The 13412-nt window shown below is 49.6% G+C and overlaps 1 protein-coding gene across 5 annotated transcripts in view; it reads left to right on the top strand.

Moving 5' to 3' along the window:
* The first annotated feature begins 3028 nt into the window (after positions 1-3028).
* Positions 3029-13412, top strand: part of BPI (bactericidal permeability increasing protein) — a 28285-nt gene continuing 17901 nt past the window's right edge. Inside the window, exons 1-6 of one of the 5 annotated variants that reach the window (XM_035705833.2) lie at positions 3029-3213; positions 4748-4950; positions 7471-7585; positions 8876-9004; positions 10614-10775; positions 12000-12063. In XM_035705833.2, coding sequence (XP_035561726.2) covers positions 4818-4950; positions 7471-7585; positions 8876-9004; positions 10614-10775; positions 12000-12063 — 603 coding nt within the window. In that variant the 5' untranslated portion in view covers positions 3029-3213; positions 4748-4817. The remainder of the gene's footprint in view (positions 3214-4747; positions 4951-7470; positions 7586-8875; positions 9005-10613; positions 10776-11999; positions 12064-13412) is intronic. The other 4 variants (XM_035705832.2, XM_025470045.3, XM_035705831.2 and 1 more) reach the window with 4 other exon arrangements.

Raw genomic sequence — 13412 nt, forward strand, 5'->3', positions numbered from 1 at the left:
GCAAACCTTCTATCAGCACCATACTGAGAGAAGAGAGGAGAGGGGAGGGGAGGGGAAGGAGGGGAGGGGAGGGGAGGGGAGGGGAGGAGAGGAGAGGTCGCCTCCCACTGGCAGCCTTGCAGGATTGTCAGCTCAGGCTGTGCTAGTCCTCAGGCTCCAAGCTCTTACTGTCTGGAATTTATGATCTGGATTCTGATCCTCCCTTCATTTGTTTACCATTAAATATATCTTGTGATCTGCTCTGGGACTGCAGAAATTGCAGCAGAAATTACAGCAGCAGCAGCAATACTCTACGGTGAGGAAGATCTGCCTGCACCTCCCAGACCAGGGTCCCCAAGCGGGCCCTTTTATGAGAGCGAGGCTCAGGAGACAGACACATCTTTAGCGTGACAGGGTAGGAGGCACCCTCCCAAGGGGTAACCCACACGGGGCAGTGTCTGACTGCCTTGTCGGTACCTCACCTTGAGGTCCAATCTCCACGAAGGAAGGACCTGTGTTTGAGGATCAAGTGTGGGTAAATGAGAAAGCTGAGATTCAGCCAGGTTAGGCTACCAGCTGAAACTCCCCCAGGGAGCAGGTGGCGAGCTGGGACTCGGCCTCATCTATAAGGTTCCCAGCCCACACGCTCTTGACTGCTTTGCTGTGTGGGAAGGGATCACCTCTCACAGCACCACAAGTGCAGGCTCCCAGAGGCAACGTGAGCCATGGATTCCTCTCTCCTACATGTATCCAGCCCAAACCCAAAGCTCAGAGGTTGGAGAGCTCAGTGTGGTGCCCCATGGTGTGTTTTCCCGGGGGCTCCAGGACTCTCCAGCCAGCTAGTGATGAAGGTCGGATTAAGACTATGCACTGAGCAACTTCTCCGTGCAAACTAATTCACACCTTATCTCATGTCATCCTCAGAACATAGCACATAAGGGGCAGTGTTTCCCCATTTTTAAATAAGGATAAATTTCAGAAGGGTAAAAGAGTTTGATCAGAGGTGCACAGAGAGTGGGTAGCCTGGCTGGAACAATGGACCCGGGTCCATCAGCTCCAAACTCAATGCGTTTTCCTCTGGGAAAATTCAATGTCTTAAGGACCACAGAGAGATGAACAAAACCAGCCCCTGAATTAACCAACTTTTGATCCATGCACCTTGGAGTTCCTGCAGGGATCAGGTACTTCCCTTATGCTTTCAGCCATGTTGAGCTGGGATAGCAGGAGAGGGTGTGAGAGGATCGTGGGAATATTCTAATTCTTAATGTGGTCCTGGTTACCTAGAACTACACATATATGAAAATTTATAGAGCTAGAAGAAACTATAGAAAGTAAACATGGGGATCCCTGGGTGGCTCGGCGGTTTAGCGCCTGCCTTCTGCCCAGGGCGTGATCCCGGAGTCCTGGAATCGAGTCCCACATTGTGCTCCCTGCATGGAGCCTGCTTCTCCCTCTGCCTGTGTCTCTGCTTTTCTCTCTGTGTGTGTGTCTCTCATGAATAAATAAAGAAAATCTTTGGGGAAAAAAAAGAAAGTAAATATGGCAAAAAAAGAAAATATGGCATAATGTTAAGATTTTTATAAACCTTGGTAGTCTATTCTTATCTATATATTTAAAATATTTTACAATAATAGTAATAAGACCCCCCCAAAAAAAAGGAGGAAGAAGAGGAGCAGAGGAGGAGGAGGCATTGGAAGAAGCTTACTTAGATGTGATGGCCGGAGCTGCTGCAGCTACTTTACAGCCATGGAAGAAGCCAGTGTGAGAGTAAATCTGAGACACTAGGTTAACAGAGTGGAGAGTTGGAGAAATGGCAAATGTCCACTGGCTGCTGAATCAGCTCGAACTTTATACCTGCTCTCTCTTTGGACTTCTCTGAGATAACACACTTATTGTTGAAGTCAATGTGAATTGGGGATTTCTGTTACTTGGGTTGAAAACAATGACACTCATGCAGAGTAGAGAGTCAGATCTGAAGCAGTAGGGCACCTCCGTGGCCTGTAGCAGCACTGAAGAGGAGACTGTAGGGTCACCAATGGATTCATCTGGATTTGGTTGGGCATGAGCCATCAGAGGGAAGCTTATTCAGAAACTTGCCAGTTGGCTTTAAGATTTCCTTTTTGTGGCAATGTAAGTCATAGTCACATGAGTTCCATTGTAATGTTTCTTTCCTGTCTGACGCCCTCACCCATGCAACCTCTTCCCAGCCCCAAGGGACTCAGGAATTTGGGGCAGTTAGAGCTGCAAGTGTTCAAAACTACATAACATAATTTTTACAAAAGCCTAAATTTTTTGACAAATCATCAATCTGTGTGTTTTGACTGCTATCTTCCTTCTAACACAGACATCTGACTCTGGGGCTCTAAGAAAGTAGAGCTAGGGTGAAGGCCCAGGGTGACAAGTCCTCCTGGCAACTGCCCCAAGTAAGAGGGGGAAGTCTTCTCTCCAGGAAAGGCAGTGTGACCTTGACAGGGACATAAAATGGCTCCGTTTTTTTAACTCCAAAATGGAGAGAACAATCACCCCTCCCTCCCATCCCTCCCTCAAGGGTTGTTTTTAGGCCTGGAGAGAATATATGTAAAGCGTCTGGCACACAGTAGATGCTCTGTACGTGGCCACTGTTTTCATTCCTAAGCCAGCCCGAAGGATTCTTGTTGTGGATGGGGGCAGGAAGGAGAGCCTTTGAGGACCTGGCAAAGAGAAGCAAACCCAACCCAACCCAATCCAACCAACTCCGGTCTCACATCCTCCCCGCTCAGCGGGCTTCATTAGACTTTCATTAAATTAGAGTCGGGGAGACAGGGCGCCAGGGGGCTGTCGGGGACCCAGCAGGAGAGACGCGGGCCTCCCCCTCCGCCCCGCCCCTCCTCTCATCACCATGGAGACTGAGCCGGCTGCCCCGCGGGGTTCCGGCCCACCCAGGGCCTGAGGCTGCTGCCAAAGGGAGGGGCGGGCCGAGCCGACCGAGCCCAGCCTGGAAAGCTGGGGTGGGGGTGGGGAGCGCCCACGGGGGCCCCCCCAACCCCCCAAGCGCAGAGGGACGCGGCCGCGGGTGCGGTGGGCGCGGGGGCCCCGCTCGGCCCGCGGAGCCTGCGTGACCGTGACCGTGACCGTGGGAAGAGCAGTTCCCCTCCCCAGGCCTCAGCTCCTGTGTCTGTCCAAGGAAGGGGTGGAAAGGAGCAAAAACAAAAGCTTGGCGAAGAAAGCTGTGGGATGAGGAAGCAATAATACACGGTGCGTGTGGAGGGATGTGGCTGCAGCGAGAACATTCACTACTGGTGACCGAAAACGGGAACTTGACAGCACTGAGCAGTGTGATCCCATTTTCCTCTGTTAAAACAAACAAACAAACTATCTATGCTTACTAAATATGGGGGAAAGGATACTCTAAGAAACACAAAACACCTTGTCTCTAGAATCGGGGTTTCCACGCGGTTTTATTCTCTTGGTTCTTTCTCAAATTTTGGCCTGTGAACATGGGCTGCTTTTAAAGTCAGAGAGACGTTCATAGCTACCGTTTCTGTGCGTATTACGCAGGGCCTTGTGCTAAGTGCCTTACGAGGTTGAAAGCCCTTTCTGTCTTCACAATAAGCCAAGGAAGGAGGGTACTCGGATTGTCCCCACTTTACAGAAGAGGAAATTCCGTTCCGGAGAGGTTAAGGGGCTTGACCCAGGTCAGACCACCAGACAGTGGCTGGGCTGAGATTTAAAACCACAGCCAAGCCCTTGGATTTTGGGCTCCAAAAATCCAAGCTTTTTTTTTTTTTTTTTTTTTTTTTAATTTATTTATGATAGTCACACAGAGAGAGACAGGCAGAGGGAGAAGCAGGCTCCATGCACCGGGAGCCCGACATGGGATTCGATCCCGGGTCTCCAGGATCGCGCCCTGGGCAAAGGCAGGCACCAAACCGCTGCGCCACCCAGGGATCCCAATCCAAGCATTTAATGATTACCACTACTGTCTCTCGCGACGAGAAAATGCTAAAGGGTCTGTTTTTAAAAAAATAGTTTACTATGGAAATTATCAAGGATATTAAAAATGCAAAGAAAAATGTAACTTTATAAAGTGAGTAAGTTCTGGGGATCTAATGTACAGCATGGTTTAAATATAGTTAAGAATACTATAACATATTTTCTGGATTTGCTGAGTAGATTTAAAGCCCCCCCCCCCCCCAAATGATAGCTGCATGTGAGGTGATGGATGTGTTAATTAGCTTGGCTGTGGCAGTCGTCACGGTATATACTGTAAATGTGTACAATTGTATGTGTCCATTATATCTCAATAGTGTGGGAGAGAAAGAAAAATATGACAAATCCTGATATACCAATGATCCAGCTTCAATGAAGTTCTTAGGTGGAGGGATTTGGATGAGGGCTCAGAGAGGGGTCTGGGGATGCCTAGGGAATGATGCCCAGAGCCAGAAATCTCATCCTATTACGCACGCACACCACACATACCCCACACATATCACACATACCCCCCCACACCACCACCACCATCCCCATACATATCACACACACAGCACCACCACACACATTGCTACACACACACACCATACATGCCTGCCAAACACGCACCCCCACCCCATACACACACACAGACATGCGTGCACACACACATGTCCCATGCCCACCTACTCCCCCTCACCCCCCAGCTCCCAGGCTCCACTTTGGGCCCCAACCATGGCAGGCAACAGCCCTCCCCCTCTCCCGCCCCCACTCAGTTTCCTTCCTCCTTTCTACATCCAACTGGCTTGCATTTCCCCAGCCAGCTCCTTTATAGATCCCTGGCTCCCCTTCAAGGCCTCAAGGCTTTGGCAGCTTTGGAGGACGAAGACATGGCCAGGCACCCTGACAACGCACTGAGATGGGCAACCCTGCTGGTGCTGGCCATCCTGGGCACAGCTGCTGTTGTGACCACCACCAACCCCGGCGTCGTGGCCAGGATCACCCAGAAAGGCCTGGACTACGGTAATCAGATGCCTTCCTTCCCTCCTCTTCTGCCCCTAAAGAGCACTTATTGAGCACCTGCTGTGTGCAGCCATTTAAATCCAGGAGCTCACTGCTCCTCAAAGGAGGCTCTCTTATCCCCTGTCACATAGATGAAGAAACTGAGACAAGGTGAGTTGCCCAAGGTCACAGAGCTGCAAAGCGGCAGTGTTGTGATCGGATGCTGGTCTGGAGAACTCCAGGGCCAGTGCTCAGGCCCCCATGGGTCCTCACAGTCCCCTCCCTCTCTCTCCCCAGCCGCCAACTCAGGCTTCTAGGCCCTTATCTTCCCTCCAGAGCTGGTTCTCAGTCCTGTCATTTGCCTTGAGATCCCTGGCTCGGTCTCCAGCGTGGGCAGTGCCCAGGCCCTGCAAGGAGGCTGAGTGATGGGGAAGGGGAGGAAGGGAGGGCCTTCTTCATGGTCTCCCCCAGGCAGGGGCTTGGCACAGCCATATTGTGCACATTACCCATCTGGATGCCCCCGAGAGGTTCCCTCCGGGCCACTCACCCAGGCCCAGACGGAGGAGAGAGTGGCCTGGAACCGCCCCTGCTGCCCTGCCTGGATCTCTGCCAGGCACCTTACACACCTGATCTCCTTTCACCTTTACTTCAGCCCTGGGTGGGACATACTGTTACTAGAAACAATTTACAGATGAGCAAACCGAAATTTGGAGAAGGGACTGGCGGGTCTGGATGGGACCTCCAGTCTTGGCCAATGTCCCCGCGTGGGGTTGCTTGATGCTGTCTCCCAGGGGTGGAGAGACGAACCGTGGATTGGTGGGGGAGAGCCAGCCGCAGAGAAATCAGATCAGGGAGGAGCCAGAGGCCCGTCAGCTGGTGTTCCACTGAGGGAATCAGGACAGCACCCAGGGGGACCTGGTGGGACACCTCTGAATCCCAGGGGTGCGGCCAGAAGGCTCCATGTGAGCTCAGAGACAAGAGTATGGCTAGTCTGAGGGCTTCCCAGGAGCAGTGGCGTGGGCTCAGCCTTTAAACCCAGAAGTCTTCATGTTCTGTCACGGCAGCCCCAATCTCCCCATGTGGCAACCAGAGTGGGTTTCCTGAAATGCAGCAAATCTGCTCTTAGCCCTGGGGGTCAAGATATCCTGACCCTTTGGAATGGCAGTTGAGACCCTTTAAGGCCTGGCCCCTACTGACTCACAGGTCCTGGCCATCGTACGTTTTCCTTCCCCTCCAGTCAGTGACTATGTATGCATTGTTCACTTTTGAATCTCCAGGAGACCCATCCTGGTGCATGGGCTCTGGGACCAGAAGTCCTGGATTCAAATCCTGATCCGTCCCTTGTCAGCTGTGTGGCTGCTTCCCCAAATTTCAGCTTCCTCATCTGTGAATTGGGGGTGGTAATGGGACCTACTTCCTGGAGTTATTCAGATTCAATATTTTAATACCTGTACCAGAGCCCAGGACAATGCCTGGCACAGATAAATGGTAGTGGTGGTGGTGATGACAGTTGTCATTTCCTAACTGGCTGTTGGAAAACACAAAGCCTGGGATCCGTCTTCTTTACTTCCTCCTTCTTAAGTAACATGTTTGTCTTTCAACTGGTTATTATGCTGTTAGCGGCATAATAACAGATGGCAAGATTCTTGACATTGGGCATTCATTCATTTATTTGTTCAACAAATATTAAGTGCCTTCTAATAGTAAGTGCCAATCACTGTGGTAAATGTAAGGGCCACATTCATAAATAAAATAGACATTCCTGCTGCAAGCCTTGAAGGACTTGTGTCTAGCAGTGGGAGGAGATAGTAATCACAAAGTCACTTGAATAGAGGTGCACTTACAGATAGCAATGGGGGCTCCTCAGGAGATGCCCACATCGTGAGAATGATGACAAGGGAGATTGTTCTCATCTACTGGGTCAGAGAAGGTTCCTGGAGGAAGTGATGATCGAGCTGACTAGAATTTGGCCAGGGGAAGGTGGGAGGGGAGGGTTTCCTAGGCAGCAGGTATAGGCACAAGCAAAGGTCCTATGGAGGCAGAGGCCAAAAAGTCAGAAGGATGGCGTACCTGTGAGGGCATAGCACAGAGAGAGGCACAGAGTCGGTGTTCCATAAATACACATAGGACACATGACTGAGTGTTTAGGGTGATATTTGAGACCACAGATTGGCAAATGACAGCCCTTGGGCCAAATTTTCATATGGCCCGTGAACTAAGAGTGGCATTCACATTTTACATTTTTAAATGGTTGAAAAAAATCAAAAGAATACTATGTCACAACATGTGAAAATTATATGAAACTCAAATTTCAGTGTCTATAAATAAAGTTTTATGGGAACATAACCACACCCATTCATTTACATATTGGGTATAGTTGCTTTCCTGCAATCACAGCAGAGCCGAGTGGTCCTGATAGAAACACTAATGAGACACAAAACCAAAATATTTGCCATCTGAGCCTTTACAGACCTCCCCCCACTCCAGTATGGATGGGGATGGGCTGAGCTTCTGACCATCTGCCCTGTTCTTGCCCCTCAGCCTGCCAGCAAGGTGTGGCTGTGCTACAGAAGGAGCTGGAGAAGATCAAGATCCCCACGTTCTCGGGAAGCTTCAAGGTCAAGCATCTTGGGAAAGGACATTACAGTTTCTACAGGTGAGGCTAGTCGAGCTCAATCCTGAGTGTACGGAGCATGAAGTGTTCTGGGGCCACCAAGACCTAGAAGCACAGAGCCCCAAACTCCTAAACTCAGAGAGGAGGTTGAGATCCACAAACTAGTGTTGACATTACCCCAACGGAATAGAATCCCCCAAGCTGAGTGTGGAGGATGCCACAGAAGGTACTCACCATGACTCCCAAGGCAAGGGGTGTGTGTGTCGTGAACCTCCAAACTCTGTGTCAGGCCCATATAACAAGTAGCATTTAGAAGGAGTAGGGTTCAAGGAGAGGAAGCCTAATCCAAAGTGGCCCAAGCCAGAATTTATTGGCTCACACGTCTGAGAAGTCTCTGGAATAGCCTGGCTTTGGGTCCAGCTTGAGGTGGGCCCAAATGTCATTGGACCCTGTTTTTGCCTTGCTGTTCTCAGCATCCCTTCCCTTGGGGAGGTCCAACTCTCAGGTAGGGTGTCCCCTCGAAGATGCAAGATGGCCCACCAGCATTTCCTCAGTGCTGCAAATCCTGTGGAAGGACAGCAATTTTCTCCTGCAACTCAAGCAAAAAACCTAAAATTCCCCCCAATTGCCCCATCTTAGGTTATGTACACCTCCCTGGACCCACATATGGCCAGGGCTACCCTACACTAACTAGCTTATGCCCAAGTCAGAAGCTTCACTCTGCGAAGGTGGAGGAGAAGTCAACTTTCTTTGGAACAACATAGAGCAGATGTGAGGAGGGGTTCCCCCAAAGTAAAAAGGCAGTTCTGTTACCACAAGAAGGGGGTGAGGGTGCTGGGCAGAAAACCTATAAATGTCCTCTATGGAATTTTATACACCTATTCACTCAACAGATATTTTTGAGCACCTACTACGTGTGTGACCCAGCAGGTTTTGCTACAACAGTGAACGAAGAGAGATACATTCCACCCGTTACAGAACTTGCAGCCAATTGAGATTACATTTATTTTCCTCATTAATCATCACACTTCCTGCAAGATGGAGATTATTGTGCCCATGTTACAAATGAGAAAACCAAGGCTCAGGATGATTAAGTGACATGCCCAGGGCCACACAACAGTACACTGAAGAACAGGATTCTAATGCAGATGTGTCTGACTTTAACATCTAGCCCCTCTGCCCATAGAGTTCCCAAGCTGCTCTCATGGCTTCTGGGTTCTCCTGGAATGGATGCAATGATGGATTGGGGGTAGGGGTGGGTGAGTCTGCACTAACCATTAACTGAGTCTTTGTGTAGGTCCCCAGGAGGCTAATAGCGTTTCTTCTTCACAGCATGGTTATCCGTGGATTCCAGCTTCCCAGTTCCCAGATAAAACTAGTGCCCAATAAGGGCCTTGATCTCTCCATCAGAAACGCCAACATCAAGATCAGTGGAAAATGGAAGGCACGAAAGAATTTCATGTACGTTTCCAAGCTTGCAGTTTATTGAGTATGTGGGTGAGCTCCTGGTGATATTTGGAAGGGGCCAGAGCCAGGTCTCCGGAATACCCAATTTTTGCCTTATCCATCACCACTTGTCTCCACAAGACTCCTGGGGTTATTTTCACATGTGAAGATGCAAAATAGCCTTTGATTAATAGCTGAGCATTTGTCCACATCACAATGCAAGACATTGTCAAGAGTTGATACATGTGGTTTAGGATGGAAGGCTAAGTGGGACCTTTCATTTACCCTTTTATCAGTTGGCTGTTGCTGTGTAATAAAACACCCCAAACTCAACCCCTGAAAACAATAGTCATACATTATCACCATGTATCTATGTGTCCTCTGGGGTTCTGCTGATCTGGGCTGGGCTCAGCTGAGGTAGCTCTGCTCCACATGTATCTCTTCTTCCTCCCCCTTAGACCAGTGGGCTACTGAGAGCATATCCTTAGTGATGGCAGACATGCAAATAGGGCAACTGGAAACCCATAGGCCTAGACTTGGAAATGGCCTATGATCACTCCTACTCATATGCCATTGGCCAAAGTAAATCATGCAGCCAAGCCCAAAGTCAAGAGCTTGGAAATGCACATAACTCCCCCTAAGATAGGCAAAGGGGTGAAAAATTGAGGCAAATCATCCAAACTACAACTCTGAATCTTAATACTGGGTTCGCACCACGATAAGCCTGCCGTCTAGTGGTGGTGGCTCAGAATGACCGATCACTTCAGTGACGGTGAGGAGTCGGGGGCAAAATGGAGAAGGCACTCTGGGGAGAGGGTCATGGATCTGCCCTCCTGGACTCACCCACCCCTACCCACAGGACTGCTGATTTGTCCTTTCTTCACGGTAAGAATTGCTTATTTATTTTTTTAATGTTTGTTTTGTTTTTAAGGATTTTATTTATTTATTCATGAGAGACACACAGAGAGAGAGAGAGGCAGAGACACAGGCAGAGGGAGAAGCAGGCTCCCTGCAGGGAGCCCCATGTGGGACTCTATCCCGGGACCCCAGGATCACGCCCTGGGCCAAAGGCAGATGCTCAACTGCTGAGCCACCCAGGTGCCCCCTCAGTTCTTCACATGGGCTCTTTTGCCTCTTATCAGTTCACTCACTGATGGCAAAAAAGATGACAGTACTTCATTGTATTGAAGGAGAGTTGACGAAATATGTTACATCTGCTCTCATACCCAAACTCGTTTTGTCTCTGGAGGAGGAGTTATTAACTCCATTTAATGAATGAGAGTATTAATTAATTAAAGTCAGCGACCCCCAAGCCCTCAACTTTTTAGGGGCAAAGCCAGGGTTCAACTGTTGGCCAAGAGTCTGGGTGAGGCCGTTGGAACTCAGAGCAGTTAGGACACCCAAAGTCACTCAGCAGGGGCAGAGGCAGTAGGTAAGAGCAGCATTCCCTGGTGGGACATGGACCCGCACTTCACTCAGTGCTCTGTGACCTTGGGCAAGCTGCCTCCCCTCTCTGAACTCCGTCTCAAATAGTGAAACCCACTGGCCAGCCCAGGCTTGAAGTTTGAATGGCAGCGGGGAAGAGAGTGCTTGCCCCAATTCTTCTGTCTGTGTTCCTCTACAGCAAAACCAGTGGCAACTTTGACCTGAGTGTGGAGAGCATCTCTATTTCGGCTGGTCTGAATATGAGCTTCGACCCCACCTCAGGCCACCTCACCATCATCTGTTCCAGCTGCAACAACTACATTGACAGTGTCCGCGTTCACATCTCAGGCGGCCGTCTGGGGTATGATCTCCTGGGACTGTGGGTGGGAGGAGGGACCTCAAGAAGCACTGTCTTAATCATGTCTGTATTCAGAAGGCATGCCAAGTGCCACCTCCTTGTCGGGTCTTGTTCAGAGGCCTCAGGTGTAGGGGAAGGACAGGGTCCACGGACAAAGCAGACACCATCCCTGCCTCAAGGAGTCACTTGTTCATCCAACATTTGTTCAACAGACTTGACTGAGCATTTGTGATGCCCCAGGCTCTGGGCTAACCACTTTATATGCACTAAACTATACAGTCCTCGCCACCAATCTGTAGGCATTTATTTATCCACTCAGCAAATGCCAACTTAGAATTTGCTGTGCACTGGGCTCATGCTCGGGAAATAATAGTGGCCAATTACAATTTAGCAATAGGTAACATCAGTGGCTCACATCACTGTGTGCCAAGCATTCTCTTAAACTTGCAAATTGTCTCAACAATCCACACAATGAAGTTAGTCTATTCTTACGTCCATTTGCAGAAGTTAAAACTAAGGCAGAGAGGGAATAGGAAATATCCTGAGTCTTTATACCTACTGAGTGTTAAAAAGAGATTCAGTCCAGAACTGTCTGGCCACAGACTCTTAGCCACAGAATCCTTATTCTCTTGAAGTTTCCTGCTTCAAGATAAATATTAGTCAAATCATTGCACTAGTGAATGGCTCATGATGAATTGCAAAAGGATGTAAGAACTAAGAAAAGGAGGTACAACGTTGCCAACGTTACATGGGATGGGAGGATCTGACCTAGTCTGAGGGCTGACTGGTTCGTCCTTGATGAAATGACATTTGAATTAAAATGAAAAGAATAAGTAGAAGTTATTTAGGTGGGTGTTGGAGACGGGGTGTTTTAAACACCAAGAACGGCATGTGCAAAGGCCCTGTGGTGGGAGGGAGCAAAGAACACAAGAGGATACAGCAGAACAGTGTGGCTGGAGTGCAAGAGGGGGAGAGCAGTAATGAGGAAAGACGCTGAGACAGAGTGGGGGTCCAGCCATGCATCAATTGAGGAAATAAACTCATAAATGAGTCACTGCACCCAGAGGGCCAAGTACCTAATGGGAGCATGTACAGTTGAAGCCCAGGAACAAGGGTGCCTAGGCTATTTGGAAGAGGGAGGAAGGCTTCTCACATGAGGTACCCTCCCGAATGTAACCCAGGGACACCTGGGAAGCCTCATGCTTGTCCCCACATGTCAATCTCCAGGTGGCTGATCCAACTCTTCCACAAAAAAATTGAGTCTTCGATCCGAAAGACCATGAACAACAAGGTAGGACATGCTCAGAGTCCTGGGAATGGGGGGGGGGGGGAGTGGAGGGATGTCTCAGTATGTGTGTTGCTGGATCCTTCTGCTCTCACCCCAGAGAGCTCACAGCTCACAGTTCTTTGAAACCACAGGTCCGGCTTAAAAACTGGTCATGAGGAGTCCAGCAAGAGCCTAGGAAAGGGTCCCGGCACACAGCCACAGTGTACTCTCCCCACACCCCGCTGGACCACCTCTGCTCTTCCTCCCTCATTCCTCCCTGCAGGCAAACTGCCTTCTCCTGCCTCATCTGCCTCTGAAACCTCTGCTCAGAGCTCTCTGGTCTCCTCCCCCATCCCCACAGCACCCCAAGCCGCCTGCTGGGTGCTCCCTACCTTGAATAACACACATGATTGAGGAAGCTGCTAGGCTAGAGTGCCAACAAACTATTCCCTAGGGCTGGAACTGGTAGCAGCCAGTGTTTCCCAACCATGCCCTCACCCTAAATCCACCCAGGCCAGCTTCTTCAGCTGCGAAAAGGGGCCATTCATTGGGCCGATTTTCCATGAATACAGTTAGCTCCAGGAATGCCCTGAGCCTGCCTCACAGGCCAAGTGAGTCAAGGGCAGTGGGGAGCCCTTGAAGATTTTAGGCAAGGGGGTGACCTTGCCAGATCTGTGCTTTAGAGACACTTCTGTGGCTGCCCTAAGAATGACAAGAGGCGCCAAAAGAAGCAGGGCATGTCAGGAAGACTGAGGAAGCTCTATGGTCTTCTAGATGGGAGTCGCTGGGTTCCCGGTCCTAGGCACTGACAATGAGGGTAGGGAGATATCAGTCAAATCAGATCATGGGTCTGAAGGCATTCTGTCAAAGTTTTAAAACAAAACAAAATTAAAAAAAAATAGCGCATGGTTGTTAACATGTGTCTGAATACAATAGATTATAGAATGGGTTTTATTTTTTTATTTATTTTTTATTTTTTAAAGATTTTATTTTTTTTTTTTAAAGATTTTATTTACTTATTCGTGACACACAGACAGGGAGAGAGAGGCAGAGACATAGGCAGAGGGAGAAGCAGGCTCCATGCAGGGAGCCTGACGCGGGACTTGATCCCGGATCTCTAGGATCAGGCCCCTGGGGTGAAGGCAGGCACTAAACTGCTGAGCCACCAGGCTGCCCTAGAATGGGTTTTAGAGTCAGAGTCTCTGGGTCTTAATTCTGACTCCAGGGCCCTAACTAGCTTTGTCATTTTGAGCAAATATCAGAACCTCAGTTTCACCATCTGCAAAATGGGGCCGTAAATACCTCTGACACCAAGCTGCTGGAAGTATCACGGAGGTGAGGCAGGTGGTGTGCTCACCCCACTGCCCGGCTAA

Source organism: Canis lupus, chromosome 24, assembly GCF_003254725.2.
Source record: "Canis lupus dingo isolate Sandy chromosome 24, ASM325472v2, whole genome shotgun sequence".
NCBI lineage: Eukaryota > Metazoa > Chordata > Mammalia > Carnivora > Canidae > Canis > Canis lupus.